The 26,563-nt window shown below is 43.1% G+C and overlaps 2 protein-coding genes across 3 annotated transcripts in view; one reads left to right on the forward strand and one right to left on the reverse strand.

The window, feature by feature from the left end:
• m (miniature) overlaps positions 1–14,294 on the forward strand; it is an 88,657-nt gene extending 74,363 nt beyond the window's left edge. For both annotated transcript variants that reach the window (XM_070140836.1, XM_070140837.1), the window contains exons 3-7: positions 6,840–6,974; positions 8,426–8,605; positions 9,539–9,653; positions 10,425–10,547; positions 10,802–14,294. In XM_070140836.1, the coding sequence (XP_069996937.1) occupies positions 6,840–6,974; positions 8,426–8,605; positions 9,539–9,653; positions 10,425–10,547; positions 10,802–11,880 (1,632 nt within the window). In that variant the 3' untranslated portion in view covers positions 11,881–14,294. The remainder of the gene's footprint in view (positions 1–6,839; positions 6,975–8,425; positions 8,606–9,538; positions 9,654–10,424; positions 10,548–10,801) is intronic.
• Positions 14,295–15,938: 1,644 nt separating this feature from the next.
• The window catches only part of LOC113811783 (vitellogenin receptor-like), a 32,351-nt gene continuing 21,726 nt past the window's right edge, over positions 15,939–26,563 (reverse strand). Inside the window, exons 22-42 of the mRNA XM_070140838.1 lie at positions 26,306–26,427; positions 25,974–26,170; positions 25,644–25,778; positions 25,180–25,257; positions 23,326–23,539; positions 22,929–23,030; positions 22,674–22,765; positions 21,973–22,104; positions 21,658–21,773; positions 21,383–21,509; positions 21,030–21,182; positions 20,678–20,886; positions 20,160–20,348; positions 19,885–20,010; positions 19,585–19,768; positions 19,195–19,310; positions 19,028–19,104; positions 16,892–17,071; positions 16,558–16,750; positions 16,295–16,395; positions 15,939–16,101 (exon numbers count right to left, since the gene is read on the reverse strand). Coding sequence (XP_069996939.1) covers positions 16,032–16,101; positions 16,295–16,395; positions 16,558–16,750; positions 16,892–17,071; positions 19,028–19,104; positions 19,195–19,310; positions 19,585–19,768; positions 19,885–20,010; positions 20,160–20,348; positions 20,678–20,886; positions 21,030–21,182; positions 21,383–21,509; positions 21,658–21,773; positions 21,973–22,104; positions 22,674–22,765; positions 22,929–23,030; positions 23,326–23,539; positions 25,180–25,257; positions 25,644–25,778; positions 25,974–26,170; positions 26,306–26,427 — 2,913 coding nt within the window. The 3' untranslated portion in view covers positions 15,939–16,031. The remainder of the gene's footprint in view (positions 16,102–16,294; positions 16,396–16,557; positions 16,751–16,891; positions 17,072–19,027; positions 19,105–19,194; positions 19,311–19,584; positions 19,769–19,884; positions 20,011–20,159; positions 20,349–20,677; positions 20,887–21,029; positions 21,183–21,382; positions 21,510–21,657; positions 21,774–21,972; positions 22,105–22,673; positions 22,766–22,928; positions 23,031–23,325; positions 23,540–25,179; positions 25,258–25,643; positions 25,779–25,973; positions 26,171–26,305; positions 26,428–26,563) is intronic.

A 26,563-nucleotide genomic window follows, 5' to 3' on the forward strand; every position in this document is an offset into this window, starting at 1 on the left:
GAGATGAAGGGGTGGGAGGGAGGTGTGCCGGGGAGATGAAGGGGTGGGGGGAGGTGGGACGGGCGGGAGATGAAGGGATGGAGGAGGTGGACGGACGGGGAGATGAAGGGGGTGGGGGGAGGTAGAGTCTGGGAGATGAAGGGTGGAGGGAGGTGAAGTCAGGGAGATGGAAGGGGAGTGGGGGAGGCGAGCCAGGCGGGAGATGAAGGGGTGGGAGGGAGGTGAGTCTGGGAGATGAAGGGGTGGGGGAAGTGAGACGGAGCGAGAGACGAAGGGGTGGGGGAGGTGAGTCTGGGAGATGAAGGGGTGAGAGGGAGGTGTGTCTGGAGATGAAGGGGTGGGAGGAGGTGAGTCTGAGAGATGGAAGGGTGGGAGGGAGGTGAGTCTGGGAGATGAAGGGGTTGGGGGAGGTGAGTCTGGGAGATGAAGGGGTTGGGGGAGGCGAGTCTGTGAGATGAAGGGGTGGGAGGGAGGTGAGTCTGGGAGATGAAGGGGTGGAGGGAGGTGAGTCTGGGGAGATGAAGGGGTTGGGGGAGGTGAGTCTGGGAGATGAAGGTTGGGGGAGGTGAGTCTGGGAGATGAAGGGGTGGGAGGGAGTGAGTCTGGGAGATGAAGGGGTGGGGGAGGTGAGCCTGGGAGTGTAGGGAGGGAGAGGGGGAAAGATGGAAAGGAGAGAAAGAAGGAAAGAGGTGAAGGTAGGGAGAGGGAAATAGATGAAAGGGAGGGAGAGGGAAATATATGAAAAGAGAGGAAGAAGGAAAGGTGAAGTGAGGGAGAGGGAGAGAGAAACGGAGGAGGAAGGAGAGGGTTAAGATAGTTGAGAGGGCAGGAGAGAAGGCGTGGGTGAGAGAAGAGAAGAGAAGAGAGCGAGAGGGAGAGATAAAGAAAAAAAAAGTTAAATAATAAGGTTGCAAAAAAAAGAGAGAGAGAGAGAGAGAGAGAGAGAGAGAGAGAGAGAGAGAGAGAGAGAGAGACAGAGACAGAGAGAAAAGAGAATCGCCATCGTGCATGTCAAAAAAAATGACCAAACCACGCTGAGCACACGCGCTTCCCATGCACAAAAAGTTCACATCTATCACCTTTCCCTCATTCCTTTCGCCACCCCAGTCACAGCTCGGCCCAGATCTGCCTTGCATAGGACGTGCGCACTTAACGCAGCCGATGCAACGAAAGCGCAATTTCGTCGGATTTATTGCAACATCAGGTTAATTTTAAGAGCCATAACAACTCGCCGTATGACAGGAGAAGAACCAAGTTTATTGCGCGAAAATGGAACGCGACGTGGACGATACAGGAAGAGAATTTTTATTATTTTTATTTTTTATTTTATTTTATTTATTTATTATTATTTTTTTTTTTTTTGGGGGGGGGGGGCTGATTTTTGTCTTCGCTTTGTTTATCAGATATATGGATCAAAACATATATACGTTTTTAAATCTCCTGTTTCCATTACGAAGGAAATATATTAGTTTCGCTATCTCCCTACCCGTCTTCCTCCCCCTCTCAACCTCTCCCTCCCCCTCCTCCTTTCCCTCCCTCCCCCTCCCCCTTTCCCTCCCTCCACCCCTCCCCTCCTTCCCTCCCTCCAACCCCTCCCCCTCCTCCTTCCCTCCCTCCAACCCCTCCCCCTCCTCCTTTTCTCCCCCCTCTCCCCCTCCCTTTCCTCCCTCCCCTCCTCCTTTCCCTCCCTCCCCCCCCCTTTCCTCCCTCCCCTCTCCCCCTCCTCCTTCCTTCCCCCCTCCTTCCCTCTCTCCCTCCTCCTCGCCCTCCTTCCCTCCCTCCCTCCCCCTCCTCCTTTTCTCCCTCCCCCTCCCCCTCCTCCCTTCCTTCCCTCCCCCTCCCCTCCTCCTTCCCTCCCTCCCCCTCTCCCCCTCCTCCTATCCCTCCCTCCCCCTTCCCTCCCTCCTCCTATCCTCCCTCCCCCTTCCCTCCCTCCCCCTCTCCCCCTCCTCCTATTCTCCCTCCCCCTCTCCCCCTCCTCCTTCCTTCCCCCTCCTTCCCTCTCTCCCTCCTCCTTTCCCTCCCTCCCCCTCTCCCCCTCCTTTCCTCCCTCACCCCTGTCCCCCTCCTCCTTTCCTCCCTCCACCCTCTCCCCCTCCTCCTTTCCTCCCTCCCCCCTCTCCCCCTCCTTTCCTCCTCCCCCCCTCTCCCCCTCCTCCTTTCCTCCCCCTCCCCCTCTACCCCTCCTTACCTCCCTCCCCTCTCCCCCTCCTCCTTTCCTCCCTCCCTCTCTCCCCCTCCTCCATTCCTCCCTCCCTCCTCCCCCTCCCTCTCCCTCTCACTCCAAACCGAAATAGAAATAATCTCTCGAACCGGTTACTAACTGTCCTCCCCAACACCCTCCCTTAACACCCTCCCTTAACAACCTCCCTTAACAACCCCGCTCGCCGCCGTAAAAGTGCCGAACCACCGCCCTGATGGCCTCTCGTTAGCGCCAGTTCCTCCTTTCCATTGAGACGTTTGCGCTTGGCCGAGGAGGAGGAAGTTCTGGTGGCGGGCTGAGCATCTCCCTCGCCCTCTATCTGTCTCTCTTCCTTTTCTCTCTGTCTCTCTCTCTCTTCCTTTTCTCTCTGTCTCTCTCTCTTCCTTCTCTCTCTCTCTCTCTCTCTCTCTCTCTCTCTCTCTCTCTCTCTCTCTCTCTCTCTCTCTCTCTCTTCCTTTTCTCTGTCTCTGTCTCTCTTCCTTTTCTCTGTCTCTGTCTCTCTTCCTTTTCTCTCTCTGTCTCTCTTCCTTTTCTCTCTCTGTCTCTCTTCCTTTTCTCTCTCTGTCTCTCTTCCTTTTCTCTCTGTCTCTCTCTCTTCCTTTTCTCTTTGTCTCTCTCTCTTCCTTTTCTCTGTCTCTCTCTCTTCCTTTTCTCTCTGTCTCTCTCTCTTCCTTTTCTCTCTGTCTCTCTCTCTTCCTTTTCTCTCTGTCTCTCTCTCTTCCTTTTCTCTCTGTCTCTCTCTCTTCCTTTTCTCTGTCTCTTTCTCTTCCTTTTCTCTCTGTCTCTCTCTCTTCCTTCTCTCTCTCTCTCTCTCTCTCTCTCTCTCTCTCTCTCTCCTCTCTCCCTCTCCCTCTCTCTCTCTCTCTCTCTCTCTCTCTCTCTCTCTCTCTCTCTCTCTCTCTCTCTCTCTCTCTCTCTCTCTCTCTCTCTCCTTGATTCGGTATTCGGTATTCGGTAAAAAAAAAAAAACTCGAAAAATCAGTAATGGATCGTGTATACAATTGTGAGCAAAGACAGTGATGTAGAGAAAACTCGGTGTCAGTTACTGTGCAGAATTTTTGGTAATTTCGGTACATTGTGACGTATTAGTGACGTAGTTGGTAAAATCCATCACGGTCACTTAGAGAATTTAGAGCGTATTCTCGCATTTTTGTCACAGCTACGAATATATATATATATATATATATATATATATATATATATATATATATATATATATATATATATAATTTTTTTTCTTCTTCTTTAGATGATAATTATACACAGGCTTCAATTTCTCTTTCAATGCGTCTTTTATTATTTTTCTCAATCCATCAAAGAAAACATGGAAAAATGCAGATAACCAATCACAACACGAGATAGGCTGCCAATTAGTGCATTTAGGAAAACAAGAAAGTCTGAAAATCCGGCAGCCCTGATTAGGATCATTATGCAGAGCGGAGTCGAGTTACACACTAATGAGGATGAGCGTAGTGAAATGAGGAAGAAGTGGAAGAAAAGGCGAAAGGGGAGGATTAAACGGAGGATAACGGACACCTTCCTATTATCTATCCTCTGCGCTTGAGGACGTCACGCGTCACGGTCTCGCTCTGCTGACCTTGATGGGTTATCATCGTCGTCGTCATCGTCATCGTCATCGTCACTACCACCACTGTTATTGTTTCTGTTACTGTGGTATAATTGGCACATAAGATTCCTTGGTTATAGTTTCCTTAGAAGAATGAAGATGGAATAACGAAATAGCACTCTTATACACGTCACTCTTTTTGTGAAGTTTATATTTTCTTGCCTTTTCTACATTATTCGTAATGAATCTGTTTAGGTTGTTCGTTGGCGGTTTTAAGAGGTCGCCCCGCGAGGAAGTGGAAATAGTTGTAAAAGGAAAGAGGCATTAGACAGAGAGTGAAAAGCAAGTAGAATAGAGAATATCAGTAACGTGCGTGTGTGTGTGTGTGTGTGTGTGTGTGTGTGTGTGAGTGTGTGAGTGTGTGAGAGAGAGTGAGTGTCTATGTGTGTGTGTGTGTGAGTGAGAGAGAGAGAGTGTCTGTGTGTGTGTGTGTGCGTGCGTGCGTGCATATGCTTGTGTGGAGGAAGTGATGCCTAATGACATGCGGCGTTTACGTTGGCTCAAATGCTCTTTGCGGTTCCGAAATTGCCCTTTGCTTTGCAGTTATTAACTAATAAATGCCTTGTTATGAATGAGTAATATCGATGCATTGCCGGTATTATGTCAATTTGTGCTTCAGAATTATACCAGATTGAATATGAAATCGACAATGATTTTATATACATCTTAATAAAATGATAACTCCTTCGAACCGTTGACTCGATGACGTAAACAAAGAAACGTGACGAAGAACCGGGACTCAGGTATGCTCTGGAATCTCGTCTTCACCTGCTGGAGGAGCATATCTGCGTGGCGTCTTTTCCCATCCCCTGTCAGCCCTTCACACGGCGTGGTCTCCTGCTTGCCTTCTTCTGGTGGTGTTTCGCCCTCGGTTCAGCCTTAGTGCCTCTGGCGTTTTGTTTGTCCCTTCCCCTCTTGGTCTTGTGTGTGTGTGTATTTCTCTCTCTCTCTATCTCTCACTCTCTCTTTCTATTTCTCTCGCATCTCTCTCTCTCTCTCTCTCTCTCTCTCTCTCTCTCTCTCTCTCTCTCTCTCTCTCTCTCTCTCCTTCTCTCTCTCTCTGTCTCTCCTCTCTCTCTCTCTCTCTCTCTCTCTCTCTCTCTCTCTCTCTCTCTCTCTCTCTCTCTCTCTCTCTCTCTCTCTCTCTCTCTCTCTCTCTCTCTCTCTCTCTCTCTCCCTCTCCCTCTCCCTCCCTCCCTCCCTCCCTCCTCCCTCCCTCCCTCCCTCCCACCCCCTCCCCCTCCCCCCTCCCTCCTCCCTTTCACCCACGTCTCCCCCCCCCCCCTTTCTCTCGTACTACGAAAGCCACTCGCATCTGTCGCCCTTTCCCACAGCTCCTCATCCCGCCACTCTTTCGCCCATCCATGAACAACGTTAGTTTTACCGTCGGAGTTAATTACGATATCATTTTTTAAGGTACAGTTAACTTATCTGGACTTATGAATAATTAATTTCTCCTGGGGGGGGGGGGGATACCGATTGTTGTAGCAGTTCTCGAGTTATCAGCGAATTTGTTTTCTGTTTTCTTCTTATTTTAGAGAGAAAGCTACATGTATATATATAAAACGTTCCGGATGTGCCGTCAGAGGGAAAGTAATTTATTTCCGGTTTCGATTTCTAAACATATTCATTTTTTTTTATTCTCGTTTTCCTTTTTGCGGTTCCCTAGCATGCTTTATTGGGAGAAAAGTGATACATGCACCGCTTTCTTCGTAATGTTCTAAGTGGACTGATTTGTGTGAGGGTAAGAATGTTTAGGTTTTGGTTTCGTGTGTAATGGATCTCATGGTCTCTCTCTCTCTCTCTCTCTCTCTCTCTCTCTCTCTCTCTCTCTCTCTCTCTCTCTCTCTCTCTCTGTCTCTCTCTCTCTCTCTCTCTCTCTCTCAGACCTTCTTTCTTTCTTTCATTGTCACTAACTCTCTCTCTCTCTCTCTCTCTCTCTCTCTCTCTCTCTCTCTCTCTCTCTCTCTCTCTCTCTCTCTCTCTCTCTCTCTCTCTCTCTCTCTCTCTCTCTATCAATCTGTAGGCCCTGACAGATTTGTTCAAAGTCATTCATTTTTCTCATCGTATTGTCCCACGGGTAAATGTTATCAACAGATACATGTGTTCAGCGGTACATGAAAGGGAAAAAAGACAAACCTGTACCTTGATATCTCCTATTTTTAAAGATAATCTAGGCAGTACAAGTGCTAAATTTTGGCAAACGTACACGAGCCTTGATCTGTATTTTTAAGGCTTAAATCAGGCTCATTTATCAGCTGTTTCGCCTTGACTCCTGTAATGTAAGGAACTCTTGTTCTACGGTCTCCCGCTAAGTAATACAACGCGCGGTTAACCGATGTAGTTCTTCCTCACTTCTGTTCGCTCTCTTTCAAGCCTGACAGCTGTTGCAGGTCGAACTTTTGCCGTGGTTGTGGTTGTGGTCTACTGTTCGACGAAAAACCGCTCCCAAGCAGATGTAAGAGCGTAAAAAAGTGTGAAAGAATCTAAAGAAAATGTGTTGGATGTGCTGCCCATTTCTCTTCGAATTATTTACATGCTGTCGTGCTTCCGAGTGAAAATGCCACCTATGCAGGAGTTCTTTGCAAACTTCACGGTACGAGCTCACGCCTCATTTGTCCTGAACCTGAGCATCCATTAAGAATTGCTCTCTCACGAGGCTTTGGCCACCCAGCCCTGACGAATGCGTTATCTACGAGCTACACATTGCATAAATTTCGCTTCTTTGCCTTCTACGAATTGTGGCCCTTTTCCCAGAAAGCCGTGATGGAAACGGACGATTTTAGTCTCGTCCATATCGCGACTTTGCTGAAGTTAAGATCGTTACGTTGTTGGTGTTGTGACCAGGTATTCAAATCTGCAACATGAAACCGACTTCATCTCCATTTTATCTAATCTGCATCCAACTTAATTTGCTAACATGTTCTGACGTGTAGCTACCTCTATTACTCGACTCAATTGCCTCTTAAGTTGCCACTAATGACCGCCTTTCCCCCTCTCCCCTCACAGGTGACTACCGCGCAGAGCTACCTGTCGGACTTCGCCCTGGAGCGGCCGGCGAACCTCCCGTCCATCAGGCAACTGGAGGTGATGTGCGGGAAGGACCACCTCACCGTCCAGCTCTCCTTCACCGCGCCCTTCCAGGTACAGAGTCTCTTAATGAATTGAGGCTTCGAATCTGCCTTTTTTGGAATTAATTGAAGCTTCGAATCTGCCTTTTTGTAATGATTTGAAGCTTCGAATCTGCTTTTTTTGTAATGATTTGAAGCTTCGAATCTGCCTTTTTGTAATGAATTGAAGCTTCGAATCCCCCTTTCCCTATACGAAAAGTGTGGTATGAAGCGGATGTTCGAAACGGAATTCGAAACAGGTTTGATAAGAATTTTGACTTTGGCTGTGGCTCTCTTGATCGAGTAAAAAAAAGTAAAAAAAGTAAATAAATAGAAAAGAGAAACAAATGAACACAAGGAAAATTATAGAATAAATGATTGAATAAAGAAGAACGGTAATGACAAACAGACCAATACGCTGCCGAACAAGATGTAAACAAAACATCGAATGGAAGAACACGAAAATACACGACTTAACGGAAGGTCTTTCTGCTGCATTGCTTCTCCAGGGCATGAAGTATGATGCCCAGAAGAGGTAGTGAAGCGAAAAGGCCGTCGGCAGAATCGTGTGTTCTACTGTTCTTCTCAACGTTGGTTCGTTCACGCCAATACCCGTCACCAGTGTTGCTAGAAAATACGAGATTGATGATAAAACTATCAAATGCTACAAAGATACCTTGCTTTCCGAGTATAAAAGTCCATATAAAGATAGCGGATACACCATACAGAATATAACGTCCTATACCAAATTCTTTATTGTGGCAAACTATCCAACAGTGATAACAAACGTGCACAGCTGCATAACTCCAAATGTTATATTGCTAAAAAATAACAAAATAAAAAGTCCATAAGCCCAAAATACCTTTCAAAATACTACTCTTAAATGCAAAAATACCTTCAAAATACCGCAACCCAAAATCCAAAATACCTTCCCCCCTTGGCACTGATCCGCCCCCACCCCTTCCCGCTCCCTCTGCCTCTGACACGCCCCTTCCCTAACCCTGACCCCCCTATCCCAGTGCCCCTGCCCCTGACACACACCTTCTCATTGCTACCATCCCTATCCCCAGTCCCTGACCCACCCCCTGGCCCCACCCCTTTCCTTCTGCCCCTGACTCTCCCCCTTGCCCCTTCCCCTTGTCCCCACCCCTTCCTGCTGCCCCTGACTCACCCCCTTACTCCTTCCTTCTGCCCCTGACTCTCCCCCTTGCCCCTTCCTTCTGCCCCTGACTCTCCCCTTTGCCCCTTCCTTCTGCCCCTGACTCTCCCCCTTGCCCCTTCCTTCTACTTCTGACTCTCCCCATTGCCCCTTCCTTCTGCCCCTGACTCACCCCCTTGCCCCTTCCTTCTGCCCCTGACTCACCCCCTTGACCCTTCCTTCTGCCCCTGACTCCCCTCCTTGACCCTTCCCCTTGTCCCCACCCCTTCCCCTTACCCCTTCCCCTTGCCCCTTCCTTCTGCCCCTGACTCTCCCTTCCCCCGCAGGGCCTGGTGTTCTCCAAGGGCCAGTACGGGAACGGCGACTGCATGTACGTGGGGCCGCGCGACGGCGGCGTCAACTACGAGTTCCAGATCTACTACGACGGCTGCGGCACCAAGCCCGACATGGGCGGCAAGTTCTACGAGAACACCATCATCGTGCAGTACGATTCCGATTTGATTGAGGTCAGTGGTTTTATTCCTTCTGTTTGCTGTTATTATTATTCTGTTTGTTTGTTTATGTTTGTTTTATTTTAGGTTCGGTTGCGTTGGGCTGCTTTATTTTTGTATTCATTCTATTAATTGTTACTGCTATTTTATTTATTTATTTTTGTTTTATTCTTTTTGTTGTTTGTTTTGTGTTGCTTTATTTTTGATTGAAGTGAGCGGCGTTATTTATTTATTGTTACTCTTATGGTATTTTCTTTCCTTTTTCTTTTTTTTGCTTTATTTTTGTTGTTTTGTTGTATGTCGCTTTACTTTTGTTTTATTAGGCTTGTTTAATTCGTTCGTTATTTACTTATTGGAAGGGTTTTCTAATAGGAAATATATAATGTAAGGAGGTATATATTAATAAAAGTCTAGGAAAGGCGTGTGTAACTGAAGTCAAGGTTGAGAGTATAAGGAATAGGATATCAGTATGTGGAGTTGAAGTCACAGTTCAGTAATGATACAAGTATAACACCCATCTTAAATACATGTTTTTTTTTTTTTAATTGATCATTGGTGGAATTATTTTTATCTTAACTTATTTGAGTTTTCAACTGGTCATTTGCAGAATTACTGAAATTTGTTTATTTACGTTCACATATTTTAACATGCATTTTCTTTTTTCAAATGGTTATTGCTGGATTTCCTTCACCGTACTTATTAACACATGTTTTCACAACCATTTCATTATTATTATTATTATTATTATTATTATTATTATTATTATTATTACTATTATTATTATTATTATTATTATTATTATATTATAATTTTTTCAGTTAATCTTTTAACATATTTATTTCCACACCCACCTTTCTCCCTATCAATATCACCATCATTTTTTTTTTTTTCAATTGATCATTGTTGGATCTCCTTGGCGGTATTATTCACGCCCGCACATTTCCACAGGTTTGGGACGAGGCGAAGCGACTGCGGTGCGAGTGGTACAACGACTACGAGAAGACTGCCAGCAAACCGCCCATGGTCATCGCCGATCTGGAAGTCGTCGAGCTCAACTTCAGAGGTCTGACGTCTTATCCGTTTGGCTTTGTTTTTGTAGGAATAGATGTGTTTACAATTTTTGTTACTTTTATTTCATCTTTGTAGGAATAGACGTGCGTATAAAAAAAGTCTGTTTAACTTCGTCTTTGAAGAGATAGATGTGTTTACATTTTTTGTCTGTTTATTTCATCTTTGAAGGAGTAGACGTGCTTATAAAAAAAAAATGTCCGTTTTACTTCATTTTTTTCTAGCAATAGATGTTTGAGGTCTTATCCGTTTTACTTCTTTATAGGTCCGGTTTTGAAATGACCAATGCGATTTATGGAATATGAATAAATATAGATATACTGTAGATGCTCGCAAGGTATTCTTCAGTGTGAAAAAATACACGTAAAAAAGCCTCAATACCCATTCTTGAATATGAATAGATGCATTATATAGAAGCCCAGGGCCTCTTTAATTGTGAAGATATACTTATCATATTATTCTAATTATATGAGTAAAAATACACAATCTTTCTAGTACGTTAATATAGAAACAGATTGAAAATAAATGTATTGATAACAGTAACTGAAAGTAAATAAATTGATGAATATTAATTGAAAAAAATAGCTTAATGAAAAGTAATTGAAAATTGAATAAATGAGTAGTAATTGAAAGTAAGTGGATTAATAGGTATACAATTCATAAAAAGATGCATTAATAGATAGCCTTTTTAACTATTAAAGTCTGTCTGTCTGTCTGTCAATCAAAAGCTATTCAGACGGGATTGTAAGAGCTCGCTGTGTTGCAGGTGACAACGTGGACTGCTGGATGGAGATTCAGGACGGCAAGGGGCCCTGGGCGTCCCCTGTGACCGGCATCGTCCCCTTGGGTTCCACGCTCACCATGGTCGTCGCCATCAATGACCAGGCTGGTAAGTGGACGGAGGAGGGGCTATGAGAATGGGTTTGGAGTGCGGGCGAGTGCGTTTTTTGTGCGTGTATCGTATATTATTGTAGTAGGTTCTGTTTTCATCGCTGTTTGATTTCAGAGAATTCATGTTCATAAACACGACAACTTTATTAAACTTTTTGCACTCAAATAAAAGTTAAAGTCAGTACGTTTTAGGCTTCATGTAGTTGCTTCGCTCACAGGCGTTGACGCAAATACATAATCGTTTTGTTTCAGGGGAGTTCGACATGCGCGTGAAGTCGTGCGAGGCCTCTGACGGCTCCAACTCGCCCATCTACCTCAGCGACGAGCACGGCTGCGTCCTCCGCCCCAAGATGATCTCCAAGTTCATGAAGCTTCGGAACAATGACGGCCGCGCCACCGTGCTCACCTACGCCCACTTCCACGCCTTCAAGTTCCCGGACTCGATGGCCGTCCACATTCGCTGCAAAGTGGAGATCTGTCGCTTCGGCTGCCCCGACCACTGCCAGAAGCCAACTGCAGGCAATCCCATCGGCGACTACAGCCAGCAGCAACCTCAGTTCCAGCAGCAACTTCAGTTCCAGCAGCAACCTCAGTTCCAGCAGCAGCCTCTAGTTCAGCAGCCGCCCCTCGACGCCTACGCAGCTCCTGCCGAGACAGCGCCACAGTACGAGGCTCCGCCGAATAATGTTGGGCCCTCGAGCTTTGGCGAGAAGAGCGAGAGGCCACCGTTCTACAGTGCGAACCAGCGATCGGCGGCCAACCCGGGTAAGGCTCGGCCCAGCAGCCAGAACAACCCCATGATCAACAAGAGCAGCCTGTACTCCAAGGGCCCCCTGATCATCCCGGACGAGGAGTCGGCGCAGGCGTACCTGAACGGCTCGCCCCTCAAAGGCAGCGAAACCATCGAACTGCCGAACGCCGAGGACTTCCCCTGGGGCCCGAGGAACCTCCGCCGCCGTCGCCGTGACCTCGTTCTCGATCGCCACCAACGCTCCCCCGACATCGGCGTCACTACCGACTACCAGGTGATCTCCGAGGCCGACCTGGAGTTCACGCCCGCCAGGGAAGACGGCGTCACCGTCTTCAAGGGGCACCGCGAAGATGTGGTGTATGGCGTGTGCTTGCCGGCGCCCGGCTTCTCCGCCCTGTTTGTGCTGCTGGCAATGTGCACCGTGATTTCAGTGCTGGTGGCCGGCTTCATGTGCCACCACAGGCAGATGCAAAAGGACACCAGTGAGTCTCCTGCTGCTCCTCACACCCACCAGCAGGCTGCTGCTGTCTTCAGCATGGCGCAGTTCCTACGAGGTCACTTACCTGGTTATGCACAATGATCAAGAACACATGTGTGAAGATAGGATCTTCATGAAATTCCGTTAAAGTGCAGACACATTATGGTGCCACAGACCTATCACTTTAGAGCAGTGCCTCGCAGAGAGACAGTAAACTTTGCGACACCTCTGACAGCATAAGGGAAGTGTATGGAATTATTTGAAATAATTATCATTGAATTGATCTTTATATTAATATGTAAAGCTAAATTTAGTGTACCTATTGGTTCTGGCACTGCAATATGCTTTCCTCCATATTGGAAACATTAGACAAGATATCCTGATAGTGCATTATCTGTATCACAAAAAACAAAAGTTAAATATACTGGATGACGCATACACGCACCTTATTGCTTTGTGATTGTCAAGATTCTGTAAATAGCTTCTATTTAACATTACAAGTTATCTGAACTGGATGGGGCTTCCTTGAGGAAAACTGGTACGATCTTCAATTTGTAAGTTCAGTTACTTGCCAAATTGTTTTCCAAAATGGAGGTCCCATCCAGTTCCGTTAATTTCTGGACAGAAAAGCCGCGCGCACTGTTGTTGCACTTTGGTCCAGTTTGGATGAGGTGGCAGGGCTTTCCTTTGCCCCCCCGTCTTGGTATGGCCCTGCTGACGTGACCCTGCTGGTGTGGCCCTTCTGGCGTGACCCTGCTGGCATGGTCCTGCAGGTATTGCCCTGCTGGCGTGGCCCTACTGGCATGGCCCTGCTGGCGTGGCCCTGCTGACAGGCCTTACCATTGAGGTCCCGCCATTGCGGGCGAGGGTTCAGGAAAGGTTCTTCGGGAACTTGCTCACGTGGTTTTCCTTGTAGATATCTACAGCTGTTCGCACGGCCTTCCCCGCGTGGGTCATCCTGTGAACACCCACCTTCCTCTGTCTGTGTCCACCTTCGCTTGTATTCTGAACGAGGCTAATTTTGAAGGTGTTGAATTTATGCTAAGTTGATATATCTGGTGGAACGTGTAGATACAACCTGTTGCGTATTTAATATGCAAGATGGTTTTAACTTATTTATTTTATTTATTTATTTATACACATGAATTTGTTTACTTAAAACATTTCATGGTAAATTAATACCGATAAATTAAGTCGTAAATATTTATCAGTTAGTGTAAATGAGTACATTTGGTTGTCATTACAGGCCGATTGTTACGTTTAATCTTTCAGGCATAGATTAGGCAGTACATATTAAAACAGGCAAAACTGCAAGTAAAACTAACTCGCTCTTCATCCTTAATTATGAATCATTCAGATGTACAGATGTAAAGCACTTAGTAAACTTCCCCGCAGCCCTTTTCTTTGTAGACAAAGATACCCGCTCTTGTTTTCTGTTGTAAGCCGTGTATGACTGAATCGTGGTGGTTCTGTGTGGGATGGTCAGTGTGTTTAGTTTTAAGTTTATATTTCATAAGATAATCATCAGATACTTTATGAAAGGTAGAGACGCATGCACACTTCCACAATATTTTCATCGGTATTTCCTCATTTTTCTTTAACTTTCGCAGCTTAATATATATAGTGTTTTTCCCTTCACACTAATTTTGAGAATTGCTTGCAGCACACAGCCTCTGGGTAATCATCATCTCATGGATATGCAGATCAAAGCATCTTTTCATTTAATTTATTACATTTTTTTTTTTATTACTGTTCTGCATCCCAGTTCCAAACCCACACATGATAATGTGCATGCGTCTTCAGAAAAGGCGAGAAATGTTAGTTCTAAATTGAATTACTAAACTGCTATTCACACATTTCATGATAATCTGCTGTAGTCACCTTGGTAGTCTTTTTGCCACACAATCTTTAAAATCACTAAAGGAAAACCGATATTAAAAGACATACGCTGGTACTTGTATCCTCGAAAATTAGCTATTATTTAATGCAAATGGTCAGTTAACCCTGTTTGATGCAAACTTCAATCGGAAATTGTAGGCGGTGGTTCTCAACCCATTTACAGCGGAATTTTTACAAAATGTACATCCCAAATTTTCATTAGAAAATACGTCTGTGTTCAGGGGATTTGTCATTCCAGGGAGGCACAGCTTCAAGTAATTTTATGCAGTAAGTTGTACTGTAAAGTCTCGGGTATATGATAACATATAATGAATTAGTATTATTAAAAGAACGGAGTTACTGTTTGACGAGTTGTGGATGTCTAGAAATTATTTTTGGAGTTCTACACAGGTTCAGAACCACCGCTGTAAGGGAATATTTATTAAGAATTGGACTCTTGGCCACAGAATTAAATTTCTTTGGTTATCAGTGTATGTAGTGAGGCAAATGACTGCCAGAGCTCGCCTTGTTCAAAGTGGCATTGGTTTATGTTTGGCTGATGTTTTTGTCTCAGCATCAGACATGGGACATTATTATTGTTATTTGTTACATTTTATTATTAAAACTAATAAAATTGTTATTATAGTATCTTTTTCCCGTTCCCTTTTCTATGACTTGGGTGTGGTGTAAGGCAAAAATATTGTGAAACTATTTTTCCCATTATGCATGGTTAAGTATTTCTTCCTTTATAACACGGCAGTTGAACAGCGAAAATACATGATTAACGTTCTCAGAATGGTTAATGGTTTCAAAGCAAAATAAACGTGCCAGACTTCAAAGGTAATATAGCATTAGAGAAAAGTAGCAGTGAAAAGCATAGTTCAAGGGGAATTTGAAAGTTATAAAAGAAAATGGGATTCTGCAGACATCCATAGGGTAATGTAGGGATCAGCAAAAGGACATTCAAATTTGGCCTTCAAATTTGGCCTGAAAGTATGCAAAGTTTTAATTTGAGAATTTCCAGCTCAGACTTGCACTTGAAGGTAATGCTACTCCTGCATAAACAGGGCATCGAGCTGTGGATCGGCAGTATTTGGCAGAGTGGCTTACCCGCCAACAATTCTGACATTGACAGGGTTGGACAGCAAGAGGCTCGACCAGTATATAGTGGTCATGTCTATTGAAAGTAAAGATTGCAATAATGGGGGAGGACATATGACAGCCTCTATGGGAATAGTGTAGCATCATAGTCACCAAGGCAGGCGAGTAAGTCTTCTCCACAATGACCAATCCTTGTCGAAAGGACTGCCGAGAAAATGGAGACCGTTCCTGTACAAATATTGAAGGAGGGATGAGGCAGGGCAGGAATGGGTTTGCCAGTGACGTCAACAGATAATTTAGCATTAACTTGGGATTCGCATGTAACTGACAAAGGCAGGAGAGATCGGCAGAAAGAAATTTTAGCCAACTTGATTTTTTAAGCACTAAGATGCGCAGTCAGAGTAAGTGGCTTTAGAGGGGATCACAAAAAACGATCCCATTTGGCTGGGATCAACAGTGCTCAAAAGATTTGTAGAAATGGAAGTAGCAGAAGGACAGGGCCTTGTGGAAGAGGGACTGGTGTCCAGTGAAGGAGTAGGCTTTGAGGAAGGGGTAGTTGTAGTATTCCGAGTCATGGTCAGGAAAGCCTGGGTTCAGGAAAGGGGGGAGTTGAAATCAGTGGGGCAAGCCTCATCGCCCCTAATAAAGTTACAAAATCTTCATTACTGGACATGGTTAGCCTAGGGTATGTCGAAGGAAAAGAAGATCAGAATGCAAAATTGGTTGAGTCGAGGACTGAGGCTGAAGATGTCATCCCCGGCAGTGTACACAGCAGTATATACATGTATCCTTGAGTGCTAGAATGTGATTTTTGAACAGCAAAATCTAAATGGATTATGAAGTTTATTTCAAAAGATTGACATGCTTGAAATCATGACAAATGTTAAACCTATCTTTGAAATTGGAACTAAAAATTCCAAATTCAATTTGGTTTTATTTCACTGCTCTTGTCTTTTCAAAACTAGACATCTTCCACATTGATACCTGGATTTTACCAGGTGTGTAATTCTTGTAAATTGTTTAGGTAAAACTTGCTTTCTATATACTTAAGTGCGTGCTTCACAAAACAGTTCATGGTCCTTTTCATGATCCAGCTAGGCATCACTTAAAATTATAGACCCTTCACAATTACATACTTTCCCACCAGCTGTCATGGCTAATGGTCTAAAAGAAACTAAAGATTAGTTTAGAAATATATATTATCCTATAATATTAAACATTTAACAATTACAACAAGTTTATCTATATCAGTATATGTATTCTAATTCATTGTTTCACACCGGAGGCTGCAAGGGTTGGAAAGGAGAGAGGTCCCACTCGACCTTCTTCTCTACCGGTGGCTTCCTAAAGAGAAAAATAGTATGGATTGAGAGTCTGCATATAGAAAGCAAAACAAATAAGACATGAGCAAATCAGTGAACTTTAGACACGATCCCTAGCAGTTCTTTTCAATGAATTAGTCTCCAGACCTAATTAAAAATATTGCACAGCATAGGAAAACATGGTGATATAATTGAACACATCGGGAGTGACTTACAATACGTGCTGTGGTGTCGTCAGATCCACCTGATGAGGAGCGATGTTGATGGAGGTCGAGTCGGCTGTGCTCACTATGGCTGAGTCTGCACTCGTGTCCGGCTGGGCAAGGAAGCAGAATTGTGTATATTTTTCTTAGTTTTAATCTCATTGGTGAACATTTAGCATGTTATAAGATTCTGAAATATCACGTATGATATCGGAAATTTCAGTGAAATGCTAGATACAACTTCAACAGAATATATTCTACTGTGGGAGGCTTACCACGTGCTCATCAGTTTTAAAGAAAGGGTTTTCGAAGTTGTGAGAGCCTCGCAAGACAGGCGGAGTTGAGGGGATGGTATTAATACCGGACGCTGTGTTTCCGTTGGGCACAGTGGTGGGGGAAATAATACCGAAGCCTGGGTTGGCGAAGCGTAGCGTCTGATTCGCTTTAAAGCATCTCTTGCGAAGTTGCCTGTAATTTAGGGAATTTGATTTTACTTTTTGGATTCTAATATGTATCTTAATGAAAATCTTTGTACTAATTGAGCATTGTAAATCAAATGATTGCCAGTTGAGAGAAAAAGGAAACATACAAAGGGCACCTCATACATACCCTCCTTTTCCCTTCCAAAAGGGGAACGGTCGCTTGCGATACCAATAAAGCCCAAAAATGAGGGCACCGAAGATTATCAAGAAGAGGCACACGCCTAAGGTTGCGCTGCTACTGTCACTGTTGTCTGCTGTGGGCGTCTTAGCCACCTCGCACAAGGCCCCTTCATGGTCTACAGGACACCTGTCACGAACACGGAAATAATGAGAATTCACTCGAATGAAATTTGCGGTATGTGCATTGCCTGCTTCCTTAAACTAAGGTTCTACCTTTTTCTCCAGTGATTGGTGCGAGATACTCTACTACACATTTAAATAATTTGCACTTGGAGAAAAATGCAAATTCCTAGACATTACGCATTCGATGTTACCTTTCCTCAGATGTTCGTAATAAAGTATTAAACCGAGATTTTAACCACTAGTCTACAAGAAAGTTTTGCCATTTTCGTTATTAAGCTTGCGTAAAATAATGTGATATAAGCCATTCCAAAAGTATTCTAATATTCATATGAAACATCTTCATTTACGAACTAAAGAACGGATTGTTTCCCATCCCTTAATGGCAATATCTAGCCTTTAGCTACACTCTTAAGGTACTTTAACTGTCTGTATAAATACCTCAAAAGTAGTTTATGAAAAATGTTATGTTGAAAGGATGATATTGTGGATGGATTTTCCTCATATTTTCCTCCATTTATTCTTAATATTTATCCAATATTGTTTAACTATTTTATCTCATTGTACATTTTCCTATTTAGTATTCAAACGTGTGTGCAAAATCATAATTATTCCTGAATTTGTAGCAACTCTTTCGCTTTCAGCATTTCACTGCATTTGTCTTAGCAAGCAACTTTGGAACGTTTATTGACTACAAGTGTTTCAAGAATGTGAACAAGTTAACAGCAGATGGGGTGTCACAATCATGCCCCATCGAGAGCTCAACGATTGATTCATCAGGTCTACAGATAGACTGTCAGCTACTACTCGTTGCCGGAAAAGGAATATCGGCATAGAAAAGTATCATCAGCATATGCCAGACCACATATCGCTTGTATACAAGATAAAGAGCACTACCCTGAGGAACCCCAGAAGATACATGGGAATACAAGTAAAACTACCACCAACATGAACATGATGCTGCCTACCAGTTAAAAATTCAGTTAAAATGCTTAAAACTTTACCAACACCAAAAGACTAACTTAAAAATTAAACCCATGTAGGCAGGATTGTAGGCAGCATGTTTGTTTCTACAAGCCTGGTGACACCGTTTATTAAACCATGCTTTATCATGTGAACGAGATTTCAGAGTTTTGCCGAGTACAAACCTCATTATGATGTCCAACAATAACAAATCCAAAGCTTTAACAGGACAAGGAGCATCATAAACATTTCGCTAAACAATGCTATCAAAAGCATGGTAGACAATTCCAGTTCATTCTAGACTTTAGGAAGACATCTAGTAAGAGTAAAGCCAGGTATAGGAAAGTCCAGCTGGATTCTGTATACTAGACTACAGTGGTCGGAAGGTCCTATTAGCGCGATGGAATCTACATCAACAACCCCTCTCACATCAGTTAGTAAAAGATCTAAAAGATTACCATTCCTATGAGTTGCACCACGGACTAACTGCTCACACCCAACTACATCTGAAATCAAAGGCAGAAATGGCATGCAGGGTAAATACACATGGGAGAGAGAGCTCCCTGGCCCAAGATGGAATGAACAAGGGTTGGGCGCACCATCCCCTTACACAGGCCGCGGTGCACCTTGGCGGCATTTTGTCTAGTATAGGGAGGTGTCTGGTCCGACTCACCAGATCAATGGGACCTGAAGCACCCCCCACCCCCCACCCCCACCCTACTCTTCTGATGGTAGACGAGTGATGTATCCAGCCAACGCTCATATATTTCAACACAAACACCAGAAATTTATAATTGCAAATTCTAGCTCCCAAGATTTTGGAAGAGTGAAACATGTTAGAATAACACTAAATTTGCTATCAATCAACCAACAATTATTGAATGATAAACTATAATCTCTACAGCATAACGCATTGAACGTATAATATGCTTACGAGTATACAGTAAAAGGTTTCAAAATTGTACATCCTGTTCTTATTACTGTAACACTTCCAACCTACCTGCAAATAAACTCTGTGTCGGAGTGGGATTCGCATATACCTTCGCCTCGACAAGGGCTGTGGTCACACGATTTCAACTGTGGAAAATAAGATTAAGATTTTTTTTTTCAAGTTTAGATGGCAGGGTGTCTATAATTAAGCTCAATATAATTATTTGATGAACGTACCCTGACACACTCGTTAGGACGGTTGGGTGCTGTGATGTAGCCGACTTTGCACATACAATTGGCCTTTTTGTCCATTTGGATCGTGCAGTGGTGACTGCAGTTCTTTGCTGTGCAGGCTTCAACATATGCAATAATTAGAACAAAGCAATAAATCAACAGAAAGCAATACAATGATGTTGCTAAGAATTTATTTTCCATTACAAGTTTCCACATTCTCAAAGTATCTATTTTTCTACCTTGTGTATACCCACCTTGGATAAACAAGAAAATTATCAAATATATTCAACAAATATTTATCAGGTTTCAACACGGATGCAACACTTGCATGAAGAGTCACTGATAATTCATTGATAGCTCCTCTCTCATTTTACAGAGGAATTTCACCCTTACCTCCAATCATTGAACTCTCCATTCTTAAACGATGCTGAACAATCAAAGCTATGCCAGCAGAGCCCATGGTGTGCTGCTCGCAGACGCCTACATCGAATTTGCTGCACTTTATTACCTGATGCTTGTGCGTGTCCAACCACAGCACCCAGTCTCCACTCAGGGCTAGTCCAATTGGCGTGTGTACCTGTGTCAGAATGGATTTTTTGAAAAGAATGGAGTGTTGATTTGCACTGTAATTAAGTTGTCAGAATTCATATCAATTATCGATGCTGCAATGCTATACTTGAAGAATTTACACACATTTTCTTTTATAATCCGGTGGCCATCGCCCGACCATTTGACAGACTCGACAACATTACGGGAAAGATCGGTCCAGTACACTCGCTCCTTGGCCTCATCCACTGCCAGGTCCCCGCACTTCACAACCTGTAATTAAGGCACGGAAACCTGAATACTTGTCCTGAAGCTTTGGCTATTTCAGTTGATATTCAATGACATTACTGAAGACTTCGTTAATCTATCATAAGCAACCCAATTCAGTCTAACAACCTACCCAATTCTGCATGGACTGATACCTTATGACTGATAATTCTAGCCGATCTGCCATCCATATCAGAGGTGAAAATTTTTGCCTCTTCCTGCGCCATATTGTTTGTGCAGAAGAAGAGTCGTCTTGATATTGGGGCCACGCGGATTGCAGGGATCTCTTCACCGTGTCCTTGGTACACCATACTGCATTCTCTGTCGCCCTCCATCCCGCAGACCTATTGTGTTAAATATAATTATATAAATAAAGCTGTCAACACTGAAACTGGACCTTAGGATACTTTATCATGCTAAAGGAAAGTAGTGCAGGAAAGAGTTTTCTGGTGTAAAAAAAGGTATGGCACCACTAAAACAGAAGTAAAGGTATTCCACAAATTAATTATGTTTTTGTGCATTGGCTTTCTTATATGTGCTATGATGAGCTTATCCACTAGCAGTAAAAGAATTGAACCTGCAAAATGCTCTATTGATATGTTTTCTAAAAGGAAATCCATTTACTTTCATATAACAAGCCTCAAATGAAAGCCAAACCACCAGCGAGACTTACCATTATCACAGAATAAGCCCCGTCAGCACTCGTCTCCCTGCGCGCTCTTGGCAAACTGTTGTCCACAACTTCAGCTTTACCGAATTCTTCAGAGAAATAGACGCTGTTGCTAATGGGGTCCAAAGAAAGACCCTGAGGGCGCTTTCTGTGCTTAAGGAGTGTGGTCAGCTTGCCATCCATGCTCATCTTCCCAATAGTTCCATGAGCTTCTAGAAATTGGAAACCCAGATTATTGATAAATGCAATTTTACCCATTGAACACTACTAATATGAGCATTTCAATACTCATAACTAAATGCCCAAGCAGCATAGTTTTGGAATGTATGGATCTCGCATAGAAGCAGGTTCTTACTGTCAGCATAAACAAAATGATGGGACTCTGGTGCAAACTCGAGAGACGAAAACTGAACATGAGACGGCATCGTCACTTTCTCAACGAGATGGAAGGAGTGGGACATGTTCAGGATGGAACCAGGATGCACCGCCACCACATATTCGTCGCCGCCTAGAAGGAAGAAAACCAATACCATAATATGTTCATTTTTTTTTTTTCGTCTATACGAACTAGCAAATTATTAGACATTTATGTTTGCACAATTGAATGACATGACTTCACTAACCACAGTGTCAATTGTTTGGCTGCCTTTTCACTTTTAAGTCGCATTTTAGGATTGGAATATATTGCTAACATCTCGTTCAGTTTACCTATTGGTTTGCAGGAACGTTGATCCTGTCTAAGAGTATAGCCGGGTAGGCAGGAGCATAAGTGGTAGCCATGTCTTTCCTCACACTTCTGGCTGCAGGTGGCCTCGTCGTCGCATTCCTTCACATCCTGTTCAGAGTAGTTACAAGTGACCATAAGTATTTTACACGTCAGTCATGCTTTCTGATGACATTTGATGTGTGCCAGGAAATTACTTGTGCATGTCTGCAAGTACAGTAATGATTTGTTTTGTAATACATTTACAAAGTTTACATACTACGCAGCTAGTCTGATCCTCGGCGAGTTTGAATCCCTTCCAACAAGAGCAAATGCGATTTTTTGGACCTTCCTTACACACATGTTGGCACCCACCGTTTCCCAAGCAGGTTTTTGCTGAGGGATAATTGAGAAGAATTACATTTCCTTTTATCAAGCTACGCATAAAATAGATTTTTAAAAATATCAGAGTACTTAGTTCTCGCAAAAAAGAAAGAAAAAATATATATATAACATTACATACAGATCAGTCTACGAAAATGATCTGGTGCACAACTGTTTTGAACCTGCTGGAATGACACGGCCTAGAACCTACCGCACAAGCTGCCCTCATCGGAGCCATCAAGACAGTCCACCAAGCCATCACACACAAGACGCGACGCTATGCAGCCGCCGCTCCCGCACTCGAACTCGTGCGTTCCACAGACTGGCGGCGGCGGCGGCGGGGCTGCGTTACCATACCGAGGAATAAATGATTTAATTTCGTGACATGCCTACGGCTTTCACAAAATGATTACAAGGAGAATATCTATAACCGATGGGTCTGAACTTCAAACTCAGAAATTGCAAAGGCCACAATGTTTCGAAAAAAAGCTCCTTTGCTGGAAGAATCTCAATTACTGTTCCACTTAACCTTATACTCATGTGTAGATCCTGAAAATTGATTAATAGCGCAGAATTGGTACAGTAATACCAACTGCATTTAAAATTACTTATATCTGACAATGTTGAAAAATAATCCTGAAAAAAAAGCGAATAAGAATATTGGAGAAGGAGAGGGAGAGGGAGAGATATCCCCATCCCCCCTTCCCTCCTACCAGCTCCCTTCATTCCCCTTCCTTCTCTCTCCTTTCCCTCTTCCTCCCTTCGTTTTCCTACTTTATACACTCATTGACGTTTACGGCATTGCATATACACATACATATACAAGACAAAAGAAAACTAGGCAGCAACCTCAAACTTTTGTGTGTATATGTGTATGTGTGGGAGAGGGGGGGGGGGGATCAAGCAGCTTACCATCACTAACGGTGTCATTGTCAGGCGGACAACCGGCATAAGGGCTTTCGTCAGAGCCGTCCGTGCAGTCCTTTTCCCCGTCACACATCCACCTGTCAAAATTTACGAATGAGAACAAAATGTTGCGTCACCTAGTAAGTATTTATCTTATCGTTTAAGACAGTTAATTTTTTATCCGTCACGGCATCCAATTATCGTTTAAGTTAAAAAAAAAATTCCCGTCGCGGCATCTAAGTTTCTGCAACTGAACATTACCCTCTCGGAATGCAGCCGTGCGAGGAGCAGCTGAACTCGTGGCGGGCGCAGTAATCACAGTCCTCGTCTTCGCCAAGGGGGCAGTCCCGAACGCCGTTGCATCTACGGAACAGAAATTAAGTATCGGCAGGTTATTTAACAGACATGGAAGCTGTAAGAAATTTGATTCACCTTGTATTGCTTATTTTACAAAAAGTCACTCAACTTGGTTAATTTGCACACAAAAAAGTAAACCAAGATCAACAAACTTACAATACAAATAACGAACATTAAAATTAGCTTCGACAAATATACACAATAGCACCGAGATGTAAATGGACCCCCTGAGAGAGAGAGAGAGAGAGAGAGAGAGAGAGAGAGAGAGAGAGAGAGAGAGAGAATAGTACCATCAACTCACACGCTAACAAGTGGTATGCAGATGGGCGGGGATGACAGGTCGTGGCGCTCGCACATGATCTGGCCTTTGTGGCACGTCGGAGGGGGGGCTGGGGGCTGGCACGAAGGCAGGCCCTCATCGGAGCCGTCGCCACAGTCGTCCTCGCCGTCACAGGTGACTCGGAGGGGCACACAGTTCTTGTTGCCGCAGGTGAACTCGTTGCTCTTACACTCAGCTGACCAAGGAAAATGGCTTGAATTACCAACCAAACACTAAAGCATGTTATACATTTATATTAATGGTTCATATTTCTATTAGGGTCTACTATATGTAATAAGAATTGCACTAATTCCACATTTCCATTAAAGGCTCCTTAGTATTAGTGGCTTATATGCAAGATTAATTAATGTTTCATGGTTCTCTTTCATTGTAACGTAACTTTAAATAACTAATCAGTGGATTATAATGTGACAATATTTATACTATCAATTAGTGGAATTCAAGGATTAAGTTAAATCTTGATAAAAAAAAAAATAATATTTAATTACCCATGCAATGTAATAAAATCCCAATATCAAAGATTACATGAAACAAAATTCAGATGACATTATTTGGGTTCAGGATATTTTACTAACAACTAAACAGTTTTTCTGAGGGTCACCAGAGGGTCTTAAAAGAAGAATAAAAGAATCCATAGCTAGATATATCAGTAAGTATTTTTTTTATTAACACGTTTACTGAAATTCAATGTGTTGGAAATATACACCTATATATGTATAGAATACCGTATGCTAATATAAATCTACATCTACAAGTATAACTACCATGAAAATGGTTGGACATATTACTACGTTTCCACATTTAGGGTCGCTAGCCCAAGCTAAGGCTGTCTTTAGGGTCGCACCCGAAAAAGTTTGGGAAACACCTGTATAATAATCAGTCATGAAACTTGATTAAACAAAACCAACATTCAAAACTGTTTTATCTTTATGAATTAGCTATTACAAAGTAATAGCAACCATTATAAAAGCAATTATTTAATATCTGAAGTTAATATATGAATTAGATAAAATACCGATCACAAACAAGCTAGTAGTTAAAACAATAGACATGCTTAAACTAAATACTCTAAAATAAACAATTATAATAAGCACAAACCAAGTTCCTTTTCTACGCTTTTACATTAATCAACCATCAAGTAAAGTAATAACAGATTCTAATACTTTATAGACAAAAAATCAATCTCACTGTCGAAAAACAGGACTTATCACTGCCAACACTTCCGCTGAGCTATCAAACTTAGAAAGCACTTAAAATTACACTGAAGCTTATATGTTTCCATTAAATGTTGATAAAGCTACATCTAACACAATATTGACATGTATTTGATGATTTAGCAATTCCATTTTACGTTCATAAATGTCTTTAATTTTCTTCCTAATCTTAATTATATGCCAGAATAGCTCTAACTTGTTACTGTCTTCCATTTCTAGTTCCAGTTATCCGGTCACGCCCTTGCTGTTATCACAATTTCCTACAGTTGGAAAGAACCCACATCAAAATTTTTCGTCTCGGCAAATGTTAAAGCATATTTCTCAGTAACTTTTTCTACCCTAATTTCTTGTTCCCACACTGGTACACTATGATCTATATTCCGATCCATTGGAACTGCTCGTCTCGCATTCGTGATTTCTTTCTTTTCTCTTGGTCCAATCACGTGATGTCACCCTTTGTCACGTGATGCTTTCGCCACCGAGTCATTGGGCGCCTGTTTATGTTGCATCTGCACCTTTTGGCGTCTCGTCGTGTTGTTCGCTCGGAGATGACTAAGCCTTTAGTTGCCCATGATAAATCTAAATATGCTAAAACTCTTACTTGGACAATTCTCCTCATCACTTCCGTCCAGGCAGTCTTTGTCGCCGTCACATTTCCACACCTTTGGTACACATTTTCCTGAAATTGGGTTTAAATGCGTGAAAAAAAAAAAAAAAATCGACTTTAGCTAGAGATTCGTGTCACTGCAAAACTAGTCGTCTCAATTGTTCATATATCTATTTTGTTCTACCAGAATGTACTGCATGCATTTATACATTTGTGTGTAAACTTTACAGAATTAGAATAGTAAATAAAGTTCTGCATAATTTACCCAGCATATTCATTCTGTAAGCAAAGTACTCAATAAAACAAACCTTTATTAAAAGGCAAAATTCGTCAGATTAACAAGGAAAAAATCTTCGTAGAGAATCCAAACAAGATCAACCCCTCTATTCTAAGCAAAACGGCTTTTCCTTAGTAATTCTATCCGGACCAAAAATTCCTCGCAACAAAGAACTACTAACCATCTCTACAAGCGACTTTGTGTTCCGGGCAAGAAGTATCACACTCCGTCTCGTCTGAGCCGTCGTCACATTCCTTCTCTTGATCACAAACCCACATCTTCGGAATGCACATGCCCGACTTGCATCTCCAGTGCACTGAGGTGGAGGAAACAATGAGCGACTTTTTAGGATTGCTGTTCGAGAGTGTATTCAGTAAGTGTGTTTTTTATCTTAGATTCTAAATCGGGTTTTAAGGCTGATTAGACCACAGAGGGCATTGATTTTCTTCATTAAGCGTACAAGATATTTTAACGATCGATAAACAAATTTTTCTTAGAGGCATGAACTCACCGCTGCTACATGTTACGTTCGAGCATTCATCGAGTTTCTCGTCAGAGCCATCCTCGCAGTCGTGCACACCGTCACATGTCCACAGCTTGTTAATGCACGAGCCTGTAGAACACTGGAACTCTTTCTCCTTACACGCTTGTGGCTGATTACAATCCTCCTCATCTTCGCCGTCTTGGCAGTCGGGGGTCAAGTCACATCTGAAACAAGGCGTTTCTTGTATGGCTTACCCGAGTGGTAAATATATAGACGCTTAAATCATATTTATGAACCATAATTGCCTAACAGATTTCCAGATTAACGATAAAACGCCAGTCATGTGGCACCAGACGTACTTCCAGGAACTTGGAATACATGTGTGCGATCGGAAACAATGAAACTGGATGTCGTTACACTTGACGGATTCACACGTTCTCAAGTCCACCTGGAGTTTGTAGCCGAAACTGCAAGCGCACACCTACCAAGTGGAATCAGATCATAAGTATATGCATCCATTTTCTCTATCTGCTCGTGCTAATTAGTTCAATAAAAGTGATTACTTTTCCTGAAATGATTTGCGTGTCTGCTTCACAGCTCTTCCAAATCAACTTTGC

Source organism: Penaeus vannamei, chromosome 27 (genome assembly GCF_042767895.1).
Source record: "Penaeus vannamei isolate JL-2024 chromosome 27, ASM4276789v1, whole genome shotgun sequence".
NCBI lineage: Eukaryota > Metazoa > Arthropoda > Malacostraca > Decapoda > Penaeidae > Penaeus > Penaeus vannamei.